Below are 21,977 nucleotides of genomic sequence, written 5' to 3' on the forward strand. Positions count from 1 at the left end.
TGCAGGGAAGCATCTGTGCTAGACCAGGACGGGAGAGTTGGAGGAGGGAAAGATTGGGCAGAGGCTGGGAGGGGATGGCATGGAGAACCTGGGACAGGGCTATTTTTATCTGCTGGCTGCAGGGTGCCTCTGCTTGCACGGATGATATGGCTCAGGTGTACAGGCCTGGTGGAAGGTCCCAGGCAGCAGCGTGTCTGCCTTCCTGCTGGGGCCCTGCCGATGGAGAAAACCAAGGGGCTTCCCCTGCCTTTCGCCTCCCCCACCTGCCCTCCAAGAACCCCAGACCCCTCAGCACCAAGGCAGAGCTAGGGCTCTGCCTCCACCCCAGAGAGTCCTGCCCAGAGAGGTGCACAAATACACTTTCTTTATTGAGTCGATTCTGACTCATAGCGACCCTATAGGATACAGTAGAACTGCCCCAAAGGGCTTCCACAGGCTGTAAATCTTTACAGAAGCAGGCTGCCACATATTTCTCCTATAGAGTGGCCGGTGCGTTCCAATCACTGACCTTTCAGTTAGCTGCCGGTCGCTTTAACCACTGCACCACCAAGGCTCCATCAGATCCTTCTTGACCAGCAGGGATAAGATTATTAGCTCTTTACATGTGTGAGTCTGTTCCTTCCATCACTATGGTGAGCATCGCGTGTCAGAAAAACACCAGGTTTTAGATTTTTACTCAGATACCCCAAATGTTGGGCCTTCAGCGTGGACCTCTCATTTACTGAACCAGATCCTAGTGTCCTGAAAACATCGTAAACACAACAATCTTAATAATAAACATTTGTTGAGCACTAAGTATGCACCAAGCCTCACTCCAATTGCTGTGTGAACTCTCCCTCAGTCGTCAGAGCAGCCCTGTGAGAGAGTGTGGTCCCTAGGTTGAACGACTCGGCCTCAAATTCTAGCTCAGCTGCCCACTAGCTGTGTGATCTTGAGCTAGTTACTTAACCTCTCTGTGCCTGTTTTCTAAAAATGGGGTAATCATAGTACTTACAGGATTGCTACGAAGGTTGAGTTAATACACGGAACATATTTAACTTACAGTAAGCAATATAAGTGTTAGCTATTTTGCTTGTTGTTTGCTATTTTGCCTGGTTTCATGGTGAGGAGGAGCTTTGGTGGCTAAGGGCTCAGGCTGCTTTGGGGCAGTTCTACTCTGTCTTATAGGGTCACTATCGAGTCAGAATCGACTCGACAGCAACAGGCTTGGTATGGACTGGTGAGGAAATAGTCATTAAGTAACTTGCCCAAAGTCACACAGGTAGCAAGTGATAGAGCATCACTGCGCACAGAGCTTTCTGCAGCGATGGCAATGTTCTATAACTGCACTGTCCAGTAGGGGACCCAGCAGCCACGTGTGGCTATTGAGCACTTGAACTGTGGCTACTGTGACTGAGGAACTGAATTTTTAATTTAATTAAATTTAAATTTAAATCAGGGCTTTGAATCCCTGCTGAGAATTTGCATTTCCACCCCAGATGTACTGAATCAGAATCTACACATTTTAACAAGACCCCAGCTGATTCTTATGTCCTGGGAACTTGTTAGAAATGCATATTTTCAGCAGAGGTTCCAACGGGAAGGAACTGGGTCAAAGCCCTGGTTTAAGTTTAGAAGTCATGTAGGATGATTTCAGGGAACAGCTAGGTCAATTGGCATAACAAAGTGTAATAAGAAAACATTCTGCATCCCACTTTGGTGAGTGGCGTCTGGGGTCTTAAACGCTAGTAAGTGGCAATCTAAGATGCATCAATTGGTCTCAACCCACCTGGAGCAAAGGAGAAAGAAGAACACCAAAGACACAAGGAAAATTTGGGCCCAAGGGACAGAAAGGGCCACATAAATCAGAGACTCCATCAGCCTGAAACCAGAAGAACTAGACTTTGCCTGGCTACCACCAATGACTGTCCTAACAGGGAACACGACAGAGAATCCCTGATGGAGCAGGAGAAGAGTGGGATGCAGACCTCAAATTCCAGTAAAAAGACCAGACTTAATGGTCTGAGACTAGAGGGACCTCAGAGGTCATGGCCCCTGGACTCTCTGTTAGCCCCAAATTAAAACCATTCTCAAAGACAACCCTTCAGACAAAGATTAGACTGGACTATAAGACATAAAATGATAGTGGTGAGGAGTGTGCTTCTTAGCTCAAGTAGACATATGAGACTATGTGGGCAGCTCCTGTCTGGAGGTGAGATGAGAAGGCAGAGGGGTACAGGAGCTGGTTGAATGGACACGGTAAATACATGGTAGTGAGAAGGAGTGTGCTGTCACATTGTAAGGAGGGCAACTAGAGTCATATAACAATGTGTGTATAAGTTTTTGTATGAGAAACTGAGTTGAGATGTAAGCTTTCACTTAAACCACAATAAAACAGAATAATAAAAAATAAGTCACATGTGACCTAGGGGCTCCTGTGTTAGACACAGCAGTTTAGAGCTGGGATTAAAACCCTGACAGTCAGGCTCCAGAGCCCATGCTCTTTACCACTGTGCTCTACTTTCTTGTTTAAATCTTTTCTTATGGGAATTTTAAAACATACACAGAACTAGAGAGAATACTAGAATGCATGGCATGTACCCGTCGCCCTGTTTCAGTAGACATCAATATCTTGTTTCATCTCTGCTCCCACCCCAGTTCCCTATTGTACTATCCACACCCTTACTGGTTTACTTTTAAATAAATCTCGGACTTCGTATTATTTCATATGTGAGTATTAAGCATGTGTCTCTAAAAGGGAACCCTGGTGGCATAGTGGTTAAGAGCTCGGCTGCTAACAAAAAGGTTGGCAGTTCCAATCCACCAGCCGCTACTTGGAAACCCTACGGGGCAGTTCTGCTCTGTCCTGCATTGTCACTATGAGTCAGAATCGACTCAACAGCAATGGGTTATCTCTAAAAGATAAATACTCTTATTTAACATATCTTAATAACCATATCATTCTCTCACCTAGAAACAGTTTACAATTCTTTAATATCATTAGGTACCCATCAATTTTCAGATTTCTCTGATTGCTTTGTAAATGTCTTTTTGCAGATGGTTTGTTTGAATCAGGGGATCCAGACAAGCTCCACGTATTGCACTGGTTGCTGTGTCTTTTATCTCTGAAGTCTATTTTGATTTTTAAAGGTTCCTCTTTCGCCCTTGCCATCTAATTGTTGAAGAAGCCAGATAATTTGACATGTAGGGTTTCCCATATTCTAGAGTGTGCCAGTTACATCCCCATGGTGGTGTTGAATGTGTTTCTCTATACCCTTTGTGGGTAGTTAAATATAGAGACTTGATCAGCATTGGGTCCAGTTTTTTGTAAGATCATTTCCTAAGTAGTACAGCATTCTTCTTATTGTATCATATTCACCAGTTGTCTTTCATTTAGCAGCCAAGTGTGTTAACCATTTGCACCGCCCAGGAACTCCATTGTATCATATTGTGTGGCACATATTATCTGGCTATCTCTTTTAGTGACGAAAAGATTCATCAGTAGATTCAAGTGTTACCAGCCTGACCCATCCATAACAACCAAAAAAAAAAAAAAACAAACACTTGTAGCTATCAAGTTGATTCTGACTCATGGTGACCACATGTGTTACAGAATAGAATTGCTCCGTAGCATTTTCTTGGCTGTAATCTTTATGGGAGTAGACTACAGCAGATCGCCAGGCTTTTCTTCCACAGCTGGCTGGGTGGGTTCAAACCGCCAACCTTCAGGTTAGTAGTCGAGCGCAAACCATTTGTGCCACCCAGGCACCTGACCCAGTGTGTCTCGAACTTGAGCATGCACCAGAACCCTCTGGAGGGCTTGTTAAGACCAGATTCCTAAACCCTACAGAGTTTCTTATTCAGTAGGTCTGGGGTGGAGAAAGATGTGGCAGTCTACTCCCATAAAGATTACAGCCTTGGAAACCCTGTGGGGCAGTTCTGCTCTGTCCTACAGGGTCGCTCTGAGTCAGAATCAGAAAACCAAACCATGCAACCAAAAACCAAAACCAAACCCAGTGCCATCGAGTCGATTCCGACTCATAGCGACCCTATAGGACAAAGTAGAACTGCCCCATAGAGTTTCCAAGGAGCGCCTGGCGGATTTGACCTGCTGAACCTTTGGTTAGCAGCTGCAGCACTTAAGCACTGGCCACCAGGGTTTCCAACCATGCAACAGGTTTGGTTTTCTTGGTTTTGGGATAGTGTCACCAGAATTGGCATTTCAAACAAGTTCCCAGGTGATACAGATGCTGCTGGTCAGGGACCACCCTTTGAGAAACATCACATTACATCCTCCACTAGCCTTTCACCTAATACACTTTGGAATCACCTGGGAAGCTTAAAAGGTGCCCATGCCTGAGTTCCATGCCCAGTGACTCTGATTTAAATGATTCTGACGTGCAGTCAAAGTTGCAAACCACTGCCCTAATGGCTTTCACAGTCCGCTGGGCTGTCGGGGTCATGGCTCATGCCTCTTTCTTACCTGTCACACCATCTCATCTTCTCCTGCTCAGCAGCCATTTTCCTGAGAGGTATAAGCCCATGGAGTGCAGTAGCTGAATTATTCATCTCTGATTCCCTACCCTGCCCCAACACAGGCCCCGGAACAGAAGTAAGCCCTAAGCAAACACTGGATGAAGATTGATGAATGAATGAAATCATATCCACCTCTCTTTGCACACCTTCTTGGATTTTCTGCTTTAAAATGTTCTGTTCTTTGGTTCGAGGATCCCTGGTGACACAGTGGTTTAGAACTCGGCTGCTAACCAAAAGGTTGGCAGGTTGAATTCACTAGCCACTCCGTGGGAAAAAGATGCAGCGGTTTGCTTCTGTAAAGATGACAGCCTTGGAAATCTTATGGGGCAGTTCTGCTCTGTCCTATATGGTCGCTGTGAGTCAGAATTGACTCGACAGCAACAGGTTTGGTTTTTGGTTTTAGATTCTCTGGTTCAGGATGCTGGGCTCTCCGTGAAATCAGTTCTAGAGCCCTCTCTTGCACAGGCAAGTAGTCAAAATCAGGATTACTGGTGACTTACAATAGAATCGTTGCATTAAATCATATTAAAACACAAGTTTTACGGAGACTTCAGTGGTAGGGTGACCAATCTGTCCCTCTTTGCTTGAGACTTTCCTGGCTTTAGCTCTGAAAGTCCTGCATCCCAGGTATCCCCACAAAACCCAGGCAAAGGGAGACAGTTATTTATCCTACCTCTGTTTTTTTTTCTGTGGAGAGAGGCAAAGCCTCTTGCTTTGAAGGAAGACACGACCCCTGTTGGGTGGGACCCTGAGGTCCCAGACTGGATCTCACCCTGTTACTTTAGACCCTGTGGCTGCCTAATGGAAAGCAAAAATGAAGACACCTGTGCTGAGAGGTGGCCGCTGTAAACCAGACACTGGCCTCAGATTAACAGAAGCCCGAGCCATTGTTTTTGCATTGGCCTCATATGCATTTGAAAGTTGATAGGAAAGAAGCAAGACAAATGCAGAACTGATGTGTTCGAAATATGGTGCTGGTGAAGAATATTGAATATTGACTGCCAAAAGAATGAACAAATCAGTCTTAGAAGAAATACAACCAGAATGTTCTTAGAAGCGAGGATGGCCAGACTTCCACTGGCTTACTCTGGACACGTCATCAGGAAAGAACAATCGGTAGAGGCCAGGCAGAAACAAAGAAAACCCTCAATGAGATGGATTGACGCAATACCCACAGCGGTGGAATCAAACGGACCAATGATGATTATGAAGATGATGCAGGCCTGGGCCACATCTCTTTCTGTTATACTTAAGGTTGCCACAAGTCAGACTCGATTTATACGCAACTAACAAGAACAACAGTTGTGGATAAAAGCAGTGGGGAGAAAACCAGTAACCAGGTGCTGTAGGGTGGATTCCGACTCATAAGGACCTCGTGTGTGTCAGAGTGGAAATGTGCTTCAACAGGATTTTCAATGACTGGTTTTTCAGAAGTAGGTCATCAGGCCTTTCTTCCAAGAAGCCTCCGGGTGGACTTGAACTGTCATCATTTTGGGTGGCAGCTGAGGCGTTAATAGTTTGCACCACCCAGGAACTAGGAAGAAGTAGCAGAGATCTGTGGGTTTTATTTCTGCCTGGTAAGAAAGGAAGCCTCCATAGAAAATCGCTGGTTAAATAGAAGCCTGCGTTTACAGCAGGGGCCTTGACCCCAAATGGGCCTCAGTTTCTGAGTTCAGCATTCCACCACACCACCCCCTGCACCTGCCTGGGATGGATAAGAGGCCCTGATAAGGATTCAGGATGAATTAGAAAGGAACTTTCCAGTCAAGTTTGGGGCCAAGGTCAGGATATGGATAATAGTCAAGGATTGGAGAGCAAGGGACCCACCCGTAATTAGATGTTTATTGTGTTAATTCTAGGTCTTTGTGTATCACCTTCAAATAGAGTATTTAGTCTTACTGTTTTAGCCGTAATGTTTCTTTCTTTTTAACAACTGGGAAATTTGTGGTTCTAACCTCCCTCTGTTAACTGTGGCCATGACATAAGTGGTAGGGTTCAGACCCTCTCACAGGACACAGCTTACTGTGCCCACAAGGTCAAGTTTTAGGTCAGAAAAAATAACTTAAAATATTAGATGTGGAACCACAAACTTACAAAGGGACAAGGGTGGCCAGCCATGCCAGACTCCCACCCATCCCAGCCATTCAAAGACAAAATCAGATACTTTCATTCCTTCCCTGAGGCCACAAACAGTGCAATTAATGAACAATCTACTGTGCTGGTTTGTGCCACACCCAATTTTGGTTCATTTTCAACCACCCTGCAGCTAACCCTTGTCCTATAATGATTTAGGGCTGGGCGACATAGAGGGGCCTTTGGGGGCACACAGCCCCAAGGCTTCAGCTCTCTGTCTCTGCTCTCTCACACACACAAACACACACACTGTTTCTCTCTCTCTCTCTCTGTCACAGAGGAACACGTGGTATAGCAGGAAGAGGGGTCACAGGACAGGACTCAGTTCTGCTTCCCCTTCCACTGCTCCCATAGCAGTATGATCTTGGTCAGGTCCCTTCCCCTGCACCTCCATTTTCTCATTCATCAAATGGAGATGGGAATCCCACCCACCTCGCAGCAGAGTTGTAAGGGATGGGAAAGGCAGTGCGGCATTCCACAGTCAGGCATTTAAGGAATCAATTCAATAAATAGCTAAATCCTTTTTGGAGGCGGGGAACTCACAGTCCTCCGAGCCTAATCCTGTGGCATCGAGCTTGCTAAGCATGCATGGGGTAGAATCACCAGAACCATGCCCCCTGCTTTGTGCCCCGAGCCTGGCTCGGGGTGCCACACCTGAGAAGCCCCGCTGTAGCTTTGATGTGGTCCCAGCTGGATGGGATGGGGCATGATGCCATGGGAGAACCTGGCCCAGATCAGCCATCCTGGCCCATCCTGAGGGTGAGGGCCTCACAGTGCTGCGGGCCGCTGTGATCTGCATTTCCAGGCAAGTGCCTGCTTGTGGGGAAAAGGAAACTCCTGCTCTCTGATTCCTGAGTCATTAAACTCACACATGCATGAATGCGCACATGCACGCGTTCATACACAGCTGCACACAGCCACGTACGTGCACACCCATCAGCAGTACGGGTGAGGCACATAAGCACCCACTGACGCATATGTGTATCACGGATGCACAGACGTGCACACATGCAAAGGCACACAGTGCACACACACCGAATGTTTGCAGAAGCTCACCTCTGTGTATATATACACTCACACCCTGCACAAAGGGAGAGGCAGCCTTGCCTGGTGCCACCCCATCCCCCCCCTCCCCGTAATTTCCTTCCCTGGTAGCAGGTCTGGAAGAACCTTGGCAGTGGAGATAAAGCACTGGGGTGGGGCGGGAAGAGGAGTTTGTGGGGGAGGAACAGGGCGGAAGGGCACTGATGTTCACGCTGCTCCACTCCCAGGCCAGCTGGCTTCTTCACCAGAGGCCAGCAGCCCCCTTTGGAGAGGCGTCCACCCAGGGCTTAGCCTCCCAGGGCCTGGTTTTCTGTAAAGTGGGGGTGATAATGATCATGTTACTTCTCCCTCAGGGCTGAGGTGGGATGCGAGGGCATGACAGAGCTCTTGTCAGCATCTATGTTACCTGCAGGAACCTGGAGCTGGAGGCTCTGAGACAGAGCTGGGCTTGGCTCCCAGCTCCACCATTGACTGCCTAGCTCTGGGACCCCAGGCAGGTTACTTCCCTTCTGGCTTCAATCCCTGTGTCTGTAATGGGGATCAAGGGAGCACGTACCTATTAAGTTCATACGTGGAAAACACTTGGAATGGCGCCTGGGACCATAGCAAGCACTCAAAAAACATGAGTTGTTACTGCCATAGAGATAACCGTGAGCTGGAGAAGAGTTGTTTCCAGACCCTGCCAGAGCTGGCCCTCAGGTGCTGCGCAGAGCCCCAGGGCGGCCCACGGGTGCAAAGACAGGCTGTGAAAGGAGAGTGCTGGGAGTGGCCATAGGGCCCAGACTGTTGAGGATGAGAAGGTCGTGCTGACTTCAGCCGCTCTGATATGACCGGCTCTCTTGCCCCACAGCCTGCCATGTGCACTCAGGCACCAAGCCTAGCTGATTTCCCTCCTTGGTATTTCATTGTGTCTGCACTGCCCTGCTCCAGCCCAGGTAACCATGCCTCTCACCTATTCTAACCTCTCTTCCATTCAGTAGCCAGAGGAATCCATCTACAAGTGAAATCTGGTCCTCTCATTCCCGCTTTCAACCCTCAGTGGCTCCCCATTGCCCTCAGAGCTTGTCTTAGTTATCTAGTGCTGCTATAACAAAAATACCACAAGTGGATGGCTTTATCAAAGAGAAATTTATTCTCTCTCAGTCTAGGAAGCTAGAAGTCCAAATTCAGGGTGCCAGCTCCAGGGGAAGGCTTTTTCTCTCTCTTGGCTCTGGGGGAAGGTCCTTGTCATCAATCTTCCCAGGTTGACGAGCTTCTCAGAGCAGGGACCCCCGGGTCCAAAGGAAATGCTATTCTCTTAGCTCTTGTTTCTTGGTAGTATGAGTTCCCCCTGTCTCTCTGCTTGCTTTTCTATATTAAAAGATATTGACTCAAGACGCAACCTAATCTTGTAGATTGAGTCTTGCCTCATTAACATAACTGCCTTAATCCAGCCTCATTAACGTCATAGAGGTAGGATTTACAACACATAGGAAAATCAGATCAGATGACAAAATGGTGGACAGAGACATGCTGTTGTTAGGTGCCGAGTCGGTTCCAACTCATAGCGACCCTGTGCACAACAGAACAAAACATTGCCCGGCCCTGCGCCATCCTTACAATCGTTGTTATGCTTCAGCTCATTGTTGCAGCCACTGTGTCAATCCACCTCGTTGAGGGTCTTCCACTTTTCTGCTGACCCTGTACTCTGCCAAGCGTGATGTCCTTCTCCAGGGACTGATCCCTCCTGAAAACTTGTCCAAAGTATATAAGACACAGTCTCGCCATCGTTGCTTCTAAGGAGCATTCTGGTTGCACTTCTTCTAAGACAGATTTGTTCGTTCTTTTGGCAGTCCATGGTATATTCAATAATCTTTGCCAACACCACAATTCAAAGGTGGTGTTGTCAACTTTTCTTCAGTCTTCCTTATTCATGTCCAGCTTTCATATGCATATGATGCGATTGAAAATACCATGGCTTGGGTCAGGCGCACCTTAGTCTCCAGGGTGACATCTTTGCTCTTCAACACTTTGAAGAGATCCTTTGCAGCAGATTTGCCCAATGCAATGCGTCATTTGATTTCTTGACTGCTGCTTCCATGGCTGTTGATTGTGGATCCAAGTAGAATGAAATCCTTGACAACTTCAATCTTTTCTCCATTTATCATGATGTTGCTCATTGGTCCAGTTGTGAGGATTTTTGTTTCCTTTATGTTGAGGTGTAATCCATACTGAAGGCTGTGGTCTTCGATCTTCATTAGTAAGTGCTTCAGGTCCTCTTCACTTTCAGCAAGCAAGATTGTGTCATCTGCATAACGCAGGTTGTTAAGGAGTCTTCCTCCAATCCTGATGCCCCGTTCTTCTTCATATAGTCCAGCTTCTTGGATTATTTGTTCAGCATACAGATTAAATAGGTATGGTGAAAGAATACAACCCTGACGCACACCTTTCCTGACTTTAAAAGAATCAGTATCCCCTTGTTCTGTCTGAACAACTGCCTCTTGATCTATGTAAAGGTTCCTCATGAGCACAATTAAGTGTTCCGGAATTCCCATTCTTCGAAATGTTATCCATAGTTTGTTATGATCCACACAGCCAAATGCCTTTGCATAATCGATAAAACACGGGTGAACATCCTTCTCGTATTCTCTGCTTTCAGCCAGGATCCATCTGACATCAGCAATGATATCGCTGGTTCCACGTCCTCTTCTGAAACTGGCCTGAATTTCTGGCAGTTCCCTGTTGATATACTGCTGCAGCTATTTTTGAATGATCTTCAGCAGAATTTTGCTTGCATGTGTTATTAATGATATTGTTCTATAATTTCCACAATAACTGGGAATCATGGCCTAGCCAAGCTGACGCACATTTTGGGGGGACACAATTCAACTGTGACAGAGCCTGAATTCCTTAACAGGGCTCCTAAGGCAATCTGGATCCTGCCTCCTCTTCCCCATCTCTTCCCTCCAGGTTTCCTGTGCTCTGGTCACACCAAGCACAGGCAGCCATTTGCTAGTGACCATTGACTGGAGCCAGCAGGGACCTTCATGGGGCATTGTATTAGTCAGGATAAGTAGGCTGTGCTCTGTGACAAATAGCCCCACTCTCTCAGTGGTCACTCTACAAGTTTATTTCTCCGCCATGCTATATGTCAGCTGAGGGAGGTGCTCTGCTCCACAGAGTCCCTCAGGCGCCCAGGGTGATGGAGGCTCCACAGTCTTGTAGCCGCACTGTTTGGAACATGTGGCCTTCTCGTCACTTCAGCCAAGGATGGTCACAGGCAGGCCTTAATGATTTAGCCTGGAAGTGACACATGGCAACTCCAATCATGATATGAGCCCTTCAAATTGCAGCTGCAGTGCCACCTCCTTTGGGGAGTTCTCCCTGACTGCCATGTACAAACCTCCATTATTGCCCACAGTACACAGGGTCCCAGTGGCCAGACTCCCTAGTGGCCTCACCCACATGATTCTGTAAGGGCTGGGTGGAGGCTTACCTCTCCGAGCCCCCAGTGCGCGGTACCAGGCCTAGTTACACAGTGATGCTCTGTAAATTTCAAGCAAACAAAGTCAGCACTAGATGATGGTGGAAGGAAGCTCAAGATGCCTGGATAATAATAGTGGCAGTAATTGCTACTGGTTTTCAAGTAAGTATCTGCCATGTGCTGCAAGATCTAAGTGCATCATTTAATGTAATCCTTATGGCAAGTCTATGAGAAAGATATTCCTGTTATCCCCATTTTACAGATAAGGAAACTGAGGCTGCTTATGTTAAGCCACTGGCCCATACAATTGGTAAGAGGCAGAGTTGGAATCTGAGCCTAGGCAGGCTGGCTCCAGAGAACACACTAGTAGCCACTTCGCTGGGGGCAGGGGGAAGGAGGTTTGGGCTGTCTGGTGAGATGATGGGGAGGGAGGGAATGTGATGAGTTCTCTTGTGGTTTTCTACCTTTTTGTGTTCACACTTGGAGGGATAAAAAACCTCAAAACATCAGCAAACAGATGAACAATAATTATACACCATCCCCACCATGTCTCGCCGGGGCTATAGAAACAGGCACAATTACAGGCTGTTCATTCTGTCACTCTTCAGAGCCAATCACTGTCCATATAAAACTGACCACTGTCCTGGTCCCACCCCCTCGTGTATTCTCACAGTGAGATTCCTGGATCTTCTGCTATCCTGTCTCACTTCTCTTGTCCTGATTTGTCTCCCGCAGATGTCATGGCACCCCCAGTACCGGAGCTCCAAGTTCCGCCACGTCTTTGGCAAACCAGCCAGCAAGGAGAACTGCTACGACTCAGTGCCCATCACCCACAGTGTCCATGACAATCACTTCTGTGCTGTGAACCCCCACTTCATTGCAGTCGTGACTGAGTGTGCTGGTGGAGGGGCTTTCCTCGTCATTCCTCTGCACCAGGTAAGGATGTTGAGGGAGCCCCAGGCCCAAACAGCTTTCTGGGGACCCCACAGCACAGAGGGAAGTGGGAAGAGCCTGGGTTGCTAGTCCTATATGTGGGTCCAAGTCCTAGTGCCTGTTACTGGCTGTGTGACTTTGGGTAAGTCATTTATTTCACCTCTTTGAGCCTTGGTTTCCTCATTGGGAAAAATATGTCTATCCTGGGATTTCAGCTTCCAGCAGCTGGCCTAGATTTCCAAGGAACTCCTCTCTCCCCCACTGCAAAATAATTCACTCCTGAATAAAATATATTTTTTAATGAATTGCTAGACTCACAGGAAATTGGAGAAGTCTCCAAAGCCACCTCCCTCCCCCAAAAGGAAACAAATGTTGAGCCAAAACCTAGCTAGGAGACAGGGAAGCAGTTAGCAAACAGGAATAACAGGCTTGTCCTGAGGGCAGATATTGATGGTATAGATTGGGGCATATGAAATTGCTGCCATTTAACTGTGTTTGATCCCCCAAAATGTAATTTCATATAATTCAACTTAATAGCAGATCTGTTCAGCATCCCAAGTGTCAGGCTGCTGAATCAGATTCCCTGTCTTGAGCCCGACCCCCAAAGGAGCTAGATAGATTCCAGGTTGGTAGTGGCTCTAGATGAACCAGAAACAGGTATGAAACTTCTCCAAAGGAAAGCAGCTCCAATATGGACAGGATTCCCACAGGTTTAGCTCAGAAAAATATGAACTCACAGTCGGAGATCACCAAGCATGTAAGCCTCCGTAAGAGTCAGCTGAAACAAAGAACAGACTTAGGCCTCTGAAGGATTTCAGAAGTTAAAATTATATATATTTAGAATCTCATAGACCAGGTTCTCTGCTCATAATGCACTTGAGTTAGAAATCAATACAGATGAAAATTTTAAAATACCTGGAAGTGAAAGTACATCATAAAACTCATGGAATGCAGGAAGAAGTGGTGCTTTAAGGGAAATACTGTATTTTTATGCCAATAATGATCGTGTTACAGGTTGTAGAAAAAATTAGCATAGTGAGCTTACAAAAATATCTCCCGGGGGAGGGCACAGTTGGCAAAAAAACTTATAATGTGTTTCATTTGCATAAAAATATGGTATATAACACTGAATGCTTCTATTAGAAAAGAAGAAAGAGGGGAAACTGACTAAACATTCCACTTAAGAAGTTATAAAAAGAACAACAGTAAATCCAAAGAAAGTCTGAGGAAGAAAATAATAAAGAGCAGAAATCAATGAAAGAAAATGCAAAAATACATTACAAAGGATCGGAAAACCCAGAAGTTTTTTCCTAGAAAAGACCAATAAAATAGACAAACCTCTGGAGCATAAGAGGGAGAAGGTACAAATAATATCAGGGGAAGAAAAAGCCATATAACAGCAGAGCTTTAAAATATAACAAGACACTAATATGAACAATTTTATGTCAACAAATTTGAAAATGTTGACAATACAGGCAAATGTCAATACTGATTCATGTAGAAATAGAAAGCCTGAATAGTCTTGTAACTATTTTTTAAAAATTGAAACAATAAAAATCTCCCTTGGAGAAAACATTAGAAGAAAAAGGCAACCTTTAGAGTGGGAAAGGATATTTGCAATAATGAACATGACAAAGGGCTCATTTCATGAATGTATAATATGAATTAAAAAAAAAAAAGGTTGAAAGGTACTTTGTAGCAGTGGAAATCCAAGTGGCTAATAAACATTTGAAAAAGTGTTCAACGTCCTTAGTAAACCACCATGACATACCAGACTGGCAAAAATGTAAAAAGCTTACAATAAGTAATGGCAAGGATATGGAGCAGTGCAAAAAAATAAATACTTCTGGTAGGAGTATAAACTGGCACAGGTGTTTTGGGGAAAAAAACTATGATAGTTTCTAGTAAAATGGAAAATATACATACCCTATGACCCAGAAATTCTATACCTCAGTACATACCATCAGTATCATGTGCGTATGTGCCCCAGAACACAATTAGGAGAATGTCCATATGGGCTTTGTTCATATTACCACAAAACTGGAAAAACCCAAATGTCCAAGAATGAATAAATAAACTATGGTATAGTCACACTCCACTACACATCTGTCAGTTTGTTGTACTGTGGTGGCTTGCATGTTGTTGTGATACTGGAAGCTTTGCCACCAGAATTTCAAATACCTCCAGGATCACCAATGGTGGACAGGTTTCAGCAGACCTTCCAGTCTAAGACAGACTAGGAAGAAGGACGTAGCAGCGTACTTCTGAAAAAATTGGCCAGTGGAAACCTTATGAATAGCAGTGGAATACTGTCTGACATAGTCCCAGAAAATGAGCCCCTTCAGTTGGAAGGCACTCAAAATACAACTAGGAAAGAGCTGCCTCCTCAAAATAGATAAGAACTTAATGATGTGACTGGAGTCAAGCTTTCAGAACCTTAATTTGAGATGTGACATGACTCAAAATGAAAGGAAACAGCTGTAAACATCCATTAATAATCAGAGCATGGAATGTATGAAGTATGAACCTAGGAAAATTGTAAGTAGTCAAAAATGAAATGGAATGCATAAAGATTGATATCCTAGGCATTAATGAGCTAAAATGGACTGGTATTGGCCATTTTTAATCAGACAATCGTATGGTCTACTATGCTGGGAATCAAAAAGAACATTTCAACATCTATCCTGAAGTACAATGCAGTCAATCATAGAATAATATCCATATATCTACAAGGAAGACCTCAAATTTAGTGGCACCAACCACTAATGCCAAAGTTGAAGAAACTGAAGATTTTTGCCAACTTCTGCAATCTGAAGTTGATCAAACATGCAATCAAGATGCATAATTACAGGTCACTGGAAAGCAAAAGTTGGAAACAAAGAAGGATTGGTAGTTGAAAAATATGGCCTTGGTGATAGAAACGATGCTGGAGATCACATGTTAGAATTTTGCATGACCAACGACTTCTTCAATGCAAATATCTTTTTCAACAACATAAACAGTGACTATACACGTGGACCTCACCAGATGAAAAATATAGGTATCAAATCAACTACATCTGTGGAAAGCGATGAGGGAAAAGCTCAATATCATCAGTCAGAACAAGGCCAGGGGATGACCGTGGAACAGACCATCAATTGCTCTTATGCAAGTTCAAGTTGAAGCTGAAGAAAATTAAAACAAGTCCATGAGACCCAAATTATGACCTTGAGTATATCCCACCTGAATTTGGAGACCATCTCAAGAATACATTTGATACATTGAACACTAATGACCAAAGACCAGACCATTAAGACCAGACCATTTGTGGGAGGACATCATACGTGAAGAAAGCAAGAGGTCATTAAAAAGACAGGAAAGAAACAAAAGACCAAAATGGAGGTCAGAACAGGCTCTGAAACTTGCTCTTGAATGTAGAGCAGCTGAAGCGAATGGAAGAAATAATGAAGTAAAAGAGCTGAACTGAAGATTTCAAAGGGTAGCTTGAGAAGACAAAGTAAAACATTAAAATGAAACGTGCAAAGACCTGAAGTTAAAAAACCAAAAAGAAAGAACGTGCTCAGCATTTCTCAAGCTGAAAGAACTGAAGAAAAAATTCAAGCCTCAAGTAGCAATTTTGAAGGATTCTATGGGCAAAATGTTGAATGACGCAGGAAGCATCAAAAGCAGATGAAAGAAATACACAGAGTCACTGTTCCGAAAAGAATTGTTCGACATTCAACCATTTCAAGAGGTAGTATATGATTAAGAACCAATGGTACTGAAGAAAGAAGTCCAAGCTGCACTGAGGGCATTGGTGAAAAACAAGGTTCCAGGAACTGATAGAATACCAACTGAGATGTTTCAACGAACAAATGCAGTGCTAGAAGTGCTCACTTGTCTATGCCAAGAAATTTGGAAGACAGCTACCTGGCCAACCAACTGGAAGAGATCCATATTTGTGCCCATTCGAAAGATAGGTGATCCAACAGAATGCAGAAATTATTGAATAATCTCATTAGTATCACATGCATGTAAAATTTTGCTGAAGATCATTTAAAAGTGGCTGCAGCAGCAGTACATCAACAGGGAACTGCCAGAAATTCAAGCCGGATTCAGAAGAGGTCATGGAATGAGAGATATCATTGCTGATGTTAGATGGAACTTGCTTGAAAGCAGGAATACCAGAAAGATGTTCACCTGTGTATTACTGACTATGCAAAAGCATTCGACTGTGTGGATCATAACCAATTATGAATAACATTGTGAAGAATGGAAATTTCAGAACACTTGTGTTCATGAGCAACCTGTACAGAGACCAAGAGGCAGTCATGTGAACAGAGCAAGGGAAAACTGCATGGTTAAAAGTCAAGAAAGGTGTGCCTCAGGGCTGCATCTTTTTACCATACTTATTCAATCCGTATGCTAAGCAAATAAATAACCCGAAAAGCTGGACTATATGAAGAAGAATGTGGCATCAGGATTGGTGGAAGACTCATTAACAATCTGCAATATGCAGATGACACAAACTTGCTTGCTGAAAGTGAAGAGAACTTGAAGCCCTTATTGATAGAGATAAAAGACTGCAGCCTTCAGTATGGATTACACCTCAACATAAAGAAAACAAAAATCCTCACAACTGGACCAATAAGCAACGTCATGATAAACAGAGAAAAGATTTCATTTAACTGGGATCCACAATCAATGCCCATGGAAGCAGCAGTCAGGAAATCGAATGACGTACTGCATTGGGCAAATCTGTTGCAAAAGACCCCTTGGAAATGTTAAAATGCAAAGATGTCACTTTGAGGACTAAGGTACGCCTGACCCAAACCATGATATTTTCAATATGCATGCAAAAGCTGGGCAAGGAATAAAGAAGACCAAAGAAGAACTGATGCCTTTGAATTATGGTGTTGGCAAAGAATATTGAATATACCATGGACTGCCAGAAGAACGAACAAGCCTGTCTTGGAAGAAATGCAGCCAGAGTGCTCCTAGGTAGCTAGGATGGCGAGACTTCATCTCATATACTTCGGAAATATTATCAGGAGGGACCAGTTCCTGGAGAAGGACATCATGCTTGGTAAAGTAGAGGGTCATTGAAAAAGTGGAAGACCATGGATGTGACGTATTGACACCATGCAAGAATGCAACAGTGGGCTCAAACATAGTAATGATTGTGAGGATGGCGCAGGACCTGACAATGTTTAATTCTGTTGTACATAGGGTCACTATGAGTTGAAACCAACTTGCCAACACCTAACAACAACAAGTACCTAGTCATACTATTGAATATACAGCCATGAAAAAGAATAAATTATAGATACAAGCAACAACATGGATAAATCTTAAAGACAACGTTGAGTGAAAGAAGCCAAACCATTTGCAAACTGTATCATTCACTTGTTGTCATTTTAAAGTTAAAAATAAGCCATAATAAGCTACACTTTAAGATATGCATAATTGTTGCTACTGTCGCTGTGTGCCATCAAGTTGATTCTGACTCATAATGACCCAAAAGGACAGAGTAGAACTGCCCCACAAGGTTTCCTAGGCTGTCGTCTTTATGGGGAGGCCTGGTGGCACAGTGGTTAAGTGCACCGCTATTAACTGAAAGGTTGGTGCTTCAAACCCCCCAGCCACCTTGAAGGAGAAAGATGGGGCAGTCTGCTTCTGTATACAGCTTTGGGAATCCCATGGGGCAGTTCTACTCTGTCCTACAGGGTCATTATGAGTCTAAATAGACTGGACTGCAGTGGGATTGGTTTTTTTGTTTGTTTGTTTAATCATTATGGGAGCAGATATCTCCCACAAAGCAGCCGGTGGGTTCAAACTGCCAGCTGGTGGGTTCTAGCTGCTGGCTGGTGGGTTCAACCTTTCCGTAAGCAGCTGAGCACTCAACCATTGCACTACCAGGGCTCCTTGGTGCATAATTAAGTAGTAATATTTTAAAGAAAAACCAGGAAGGGACTACCATGAAAATTAGAATAATAGGTAACCCTTGGAGGAGGAAGTGGGTTATATTGGCAAATGTCCCATGGGGCACCTTCATGCTAGTAACAGTTCCTTTCTTGACCCAGGAGGGTGGCAGTTATATGGGTAATTTATTTTCCAACAATTTATTAAGCTGAACATTTACATTTTATACACATTTTCTGCATTTTTTTTATATTTCATACATACACACACATACAGAAGACACAAGGCCCAGATGGCTTTATAGGCAAGTTCTATACAACTTTCAAGGAACAGGTTATTCCAATCCTTTTCAAATTCTTCCAGAGAATGGGAAAGGAGGGGTGACTCTCCTCCTCGTTCTGTGAGGTTGCTGCAACCTTGATGGCAAACCAGACAAAAGCAAGAAAGAAATTACAACCTCACTCAGGAAGATGAGTGCAAAATTACTGTTCTTAGGTGCCACCAAGGTGGTTCTGATTCATAGCGACTCTATAGGACAGGGTAATCCTGCCCCAGAGGGTTTCCAAGGAGCGGCTGGTGGATTTGAATTGCTGACCTTTTGGCTAGCAGCCAAGGACTTAACCACTATACCACCAGGGCTCCACAAAATTACTAGCAAATCAAATTTAGTACTGAATTAAAAAAAAAGGATTCTGACCAAGTTTAATTTATTCCAGAAACTAAAGGTGGTTATAAGGACCTCGGTGGCGCAATGGTTAAAGTACTCGGCTGCTAACAAAAAGGTTGGGGGTTCAAACCCACCTCGCGGCTCCATAGGAAAAAAAAAAAAACATTGCCATGGGGTTGATTCTGACTTATAGCGACCCTATAGGACAGAGTAGAACTGCCTCATTAGATTTCCAAGGCTATAATCTTTTACAGAAGCAGACTGCCACATCTTTCTCCCATGGAACAGCTGGTGGAATCGAACTGCTGACCTTTCAGTGAGCAGCTGTGTCCTTTAACCACTGTGCCACCAGGGCTCCGACATTTTGACAAATTTGTTTTTTAATCTCTTTCTTTGTGTGTGTGTGTGTATGTATTTTTCTTTTTTTGAAACTGTTGAAAGAAATTAGAGATACCAGGACCTTTCACACGTAAATACTGTCCTTCAGTTTGTGTCTGTTGAAAGAAATTAGAGATACCAGGACCTTTCACACGTAAATACTGTCCTTCAGTTTGTGTCTTCCAAAAACAAGGGCATTCTGTTACATAACTACATTTGGGAAATATAACATTGGCACAATGATAATTATAATATCCAATCCATATTCATATTTCACCAATTGCCCCAATAATGTCCTTTATAACAATTTTTTTCCTAATACAGTTTGCAATTCAGGGTCAAGCATTGCATTTCATTGTCATATCTCTTAGTCTTCTTTACTTCATGATGTTAACATTTTTTAAAGAGTAAAGGTCAGTTGTTTTGTAAAATCTGGATCTGTCAAATTGTTTCTTCATGATTAGACTCACATTATCAGTTTTTGGGCAAGAATATTATGTAAGTGATGTTGTATCCTCAGTTCCTTACATCATGGGTACAGGATGTCATTTTGCCCCGTTATTAGTGATATTAACTTGATCTCTTTGTTGTTGTTGTTGTTGTTAGGTGCTGTCGAGTCGGTTCCGACCCATAGCAACCCCATGTACAACAGAATGAGACACTGCCTGGTCCTGCACCATCCTCACAATCATTGTTATGCTTGAGCGCATCGTTGCAGCCACTGTGTCAGTCCATCTCGTTGAGGGTCTTCCTCTTTTTCGCTGATCCTCTGCCAAGCATGACATTCTTCTCCAGGGATTGGTCCCTCCTGATAACATGTCCAAAGTATGTGAGATGCAGTCTCACCATCCTTGCTTCTAAGGAGCATTCTGGTTGTAATTCTTCCAAGACAAATTTGTTCATTCTTTTAGCAATGCATGGTATAGTCAATATTCTTTGCCCACACCAGAATTCAAAGGCGTCAATTCTTTGGTCTTCCTTATTCATCTTCCAGCTTTTTCATGCAGACGAGGCCATTGAAAACACCATAGCTTGAGTCAGGCACACTTTAGTCTTTGCTTTTCAACACTTTAAAGAGGTCTTTTGCAGCAGATTTGCCCAATGCAATGCATCTTTTGATTTCTTGACTGTTGCTTCCATGGGTGTCGATTATGGATCTAAGTAAAATGAAATCCTTGACAACTTCAATCTTTTCTCTGTTATTATGATGTTGCTTATTGGTCCAGTTGTAAGGATTTTTGTTTTCTTTATGTTGAGATGTAATCCGTACTAAAGGCTGTAGTCTTTGATCTTCATCAGTAAGTGCTTCAAGTCCTCTTCACTTTCAGCAAGCAAGGTTGTGTCATCTGCATAACGCAGGTTGTTAATGAGTCTTCCTCCAATCCTGATCCCCCATTCTTCTTCATATAGTTCAGCTTCTCGTATTATTTGTTCAGCATACAGATTAAATAGGTATGGTGAAAGAATACAAACCTGACGCACACCTTCCCTGACTTCAAACCACCCAGTATCCTCTTGTTCTGTTCGGAAGACTGCCTCTCCATCTATGCAGAGGTTCCTCAGGAGCCCAATTAAGTGTTCTGAAATTCCTATTCTTCGTAATTCCTTTGTTAAGGTGGTGAGAACTTTTTTTTTTTTTACTTTTAGATGAAGGTTTACAGAGCAAATTAGTTTCTCATTCAACAATTAATACACATATTGTTTTGTGACATTGGTTGCCAACCCTGTAATGGAAGGAGGGTTCTTGTCCTGTCCTATTAGCCTATCGAAATAAGACGGGTGCCACACCACCAGTTGCAAGGGAGACAGAAAGTGGAAATTTATTGTCTGCACAGACAAGGAGCAACGCCGAGTCTAGCAACCATAAGGCCACGTGCTCGCTTTCTGAGGGGTTGGGAAGCTTTTTATTTCCAGTGGCATCTGGGGGTTGGGTTTGGTGCCTGGAACTCTCCGCCCTTAGCCCTCTCATGTCTACATTTGGAGGTCCGGATGTTGAATCATGTCAGTAATGTTCAGGTCCAAGGACGGACTGAGAACACAGACCTTCAAGTCCTGCGCATGGGCCAAAATCTGAGTTCGCACATGCTCAGGATTCTGGCACCAAATTCAAACTGGTTATGGCTGCAGTGTGGTCGGGCCAAACCGCAGTTAGAAGCTGTGGCTTAGTGCGCTGTGCAGGGGGTGGGAAACCGCGGCAGAGCAGGGGGGAAGTCCTGGCAGAGGCTTCGACTCCACGACGCATCAACACTCTCCTCTTCTCGAGCTTGTGTTCCCCACTACCAGCTCTCCTATCCCCTCCTGTCTTCTCTCGTCCTTGCCTCTGGACTGGTGTGCCCATTTAGTCTCATTTTGTTTCATGGGCCTATCTAATCTTTGGCTGAAGGATGAACCTCAGGAGTGACTTCAGTACTGAGTTAAAAGAGTGTCCTGGGGCCATACTTTCAGAGTTTCTCCAGTCTGTGTCAGACCAGTAAGTCTGGTCTTTCTTTTTTTGTGTGAGTTAGAATTTTGTTCTACGTTTTTCTCCAGCTCTGTCGAGGACACTGTATTGTGATTCCTGTCAGAGCAGTCGGTGGTGGTAGCCGGGCACCATCTAGTTGTGCTGGACTCAGTCTGGTGGATGCTGTGGTAGTTGTGGTCCATTAGTCCTTTGGACTTATCTTTCCCTTGTATCTTTAGTTTTCTTCATTTTCTCTTGCCCCAGACGGGGCGAGAGCAGTGGAGTATCTTAGATGGCCACTCACAGTCTTTTAAGAACCCAGACGCTACTCACCGAAGTAGGAGGTAGAACATTTTCTTTGTAAACTATGTTATGCCATTTGAACTAGATGTCCCCCAAGACCATGGTCCCCAGCCCTCATCCCAGTCATTCAGTCCCTCAGGGAGTTTGGATGTGTCTGTGGAGCTTCCATGACTTTGCCTTGTACAAGTTGTGCTGAATTC

The 21,977-nt window shown here is 44.2% G+C and overlaps 1 protein-coding gene across 3 annotated transcripts in view; it reads left to right on the plus strand.

Moving 5' to 3' along the window:
• CORO2A (coronin 2A) overlaps window positions 1–21,977 on the plus strand; it is a 75,161-nt gene that overhangs the window by 21,158 nt on the left and 32,026 nt on the right. For all 3 annotated transcript variants that reach the window (XM_003407574.4, XM_064291687.1, XM_064291686.1), the window contains exon 2: window positions 11,891–12,091. In XM_003407574.4, coding sequence (XP_003407622.1) covers window positions 11,891–12,091 — 201 coding nt within the window. The remainder of the gene's footprint in view (window positions 1–11,890; window positions 12,092–21,977) is intronic.

This window comes from Loxodonta africana, chromosome 9 (assembly GCF_030014295.1).
Source record: "Loxodonta africana isolate mLoxAfr1 chromosome 9, mLoxAfr1.hap2, whole genome shotgun sequence".
Classification (NCBI taxonomy): domain Eukaryota; kingdom Metazoa; phylum Chordata; class Mammalia; order Proboscidea; family Elephantidae; genus Loxodonta; species Loxodonta africana.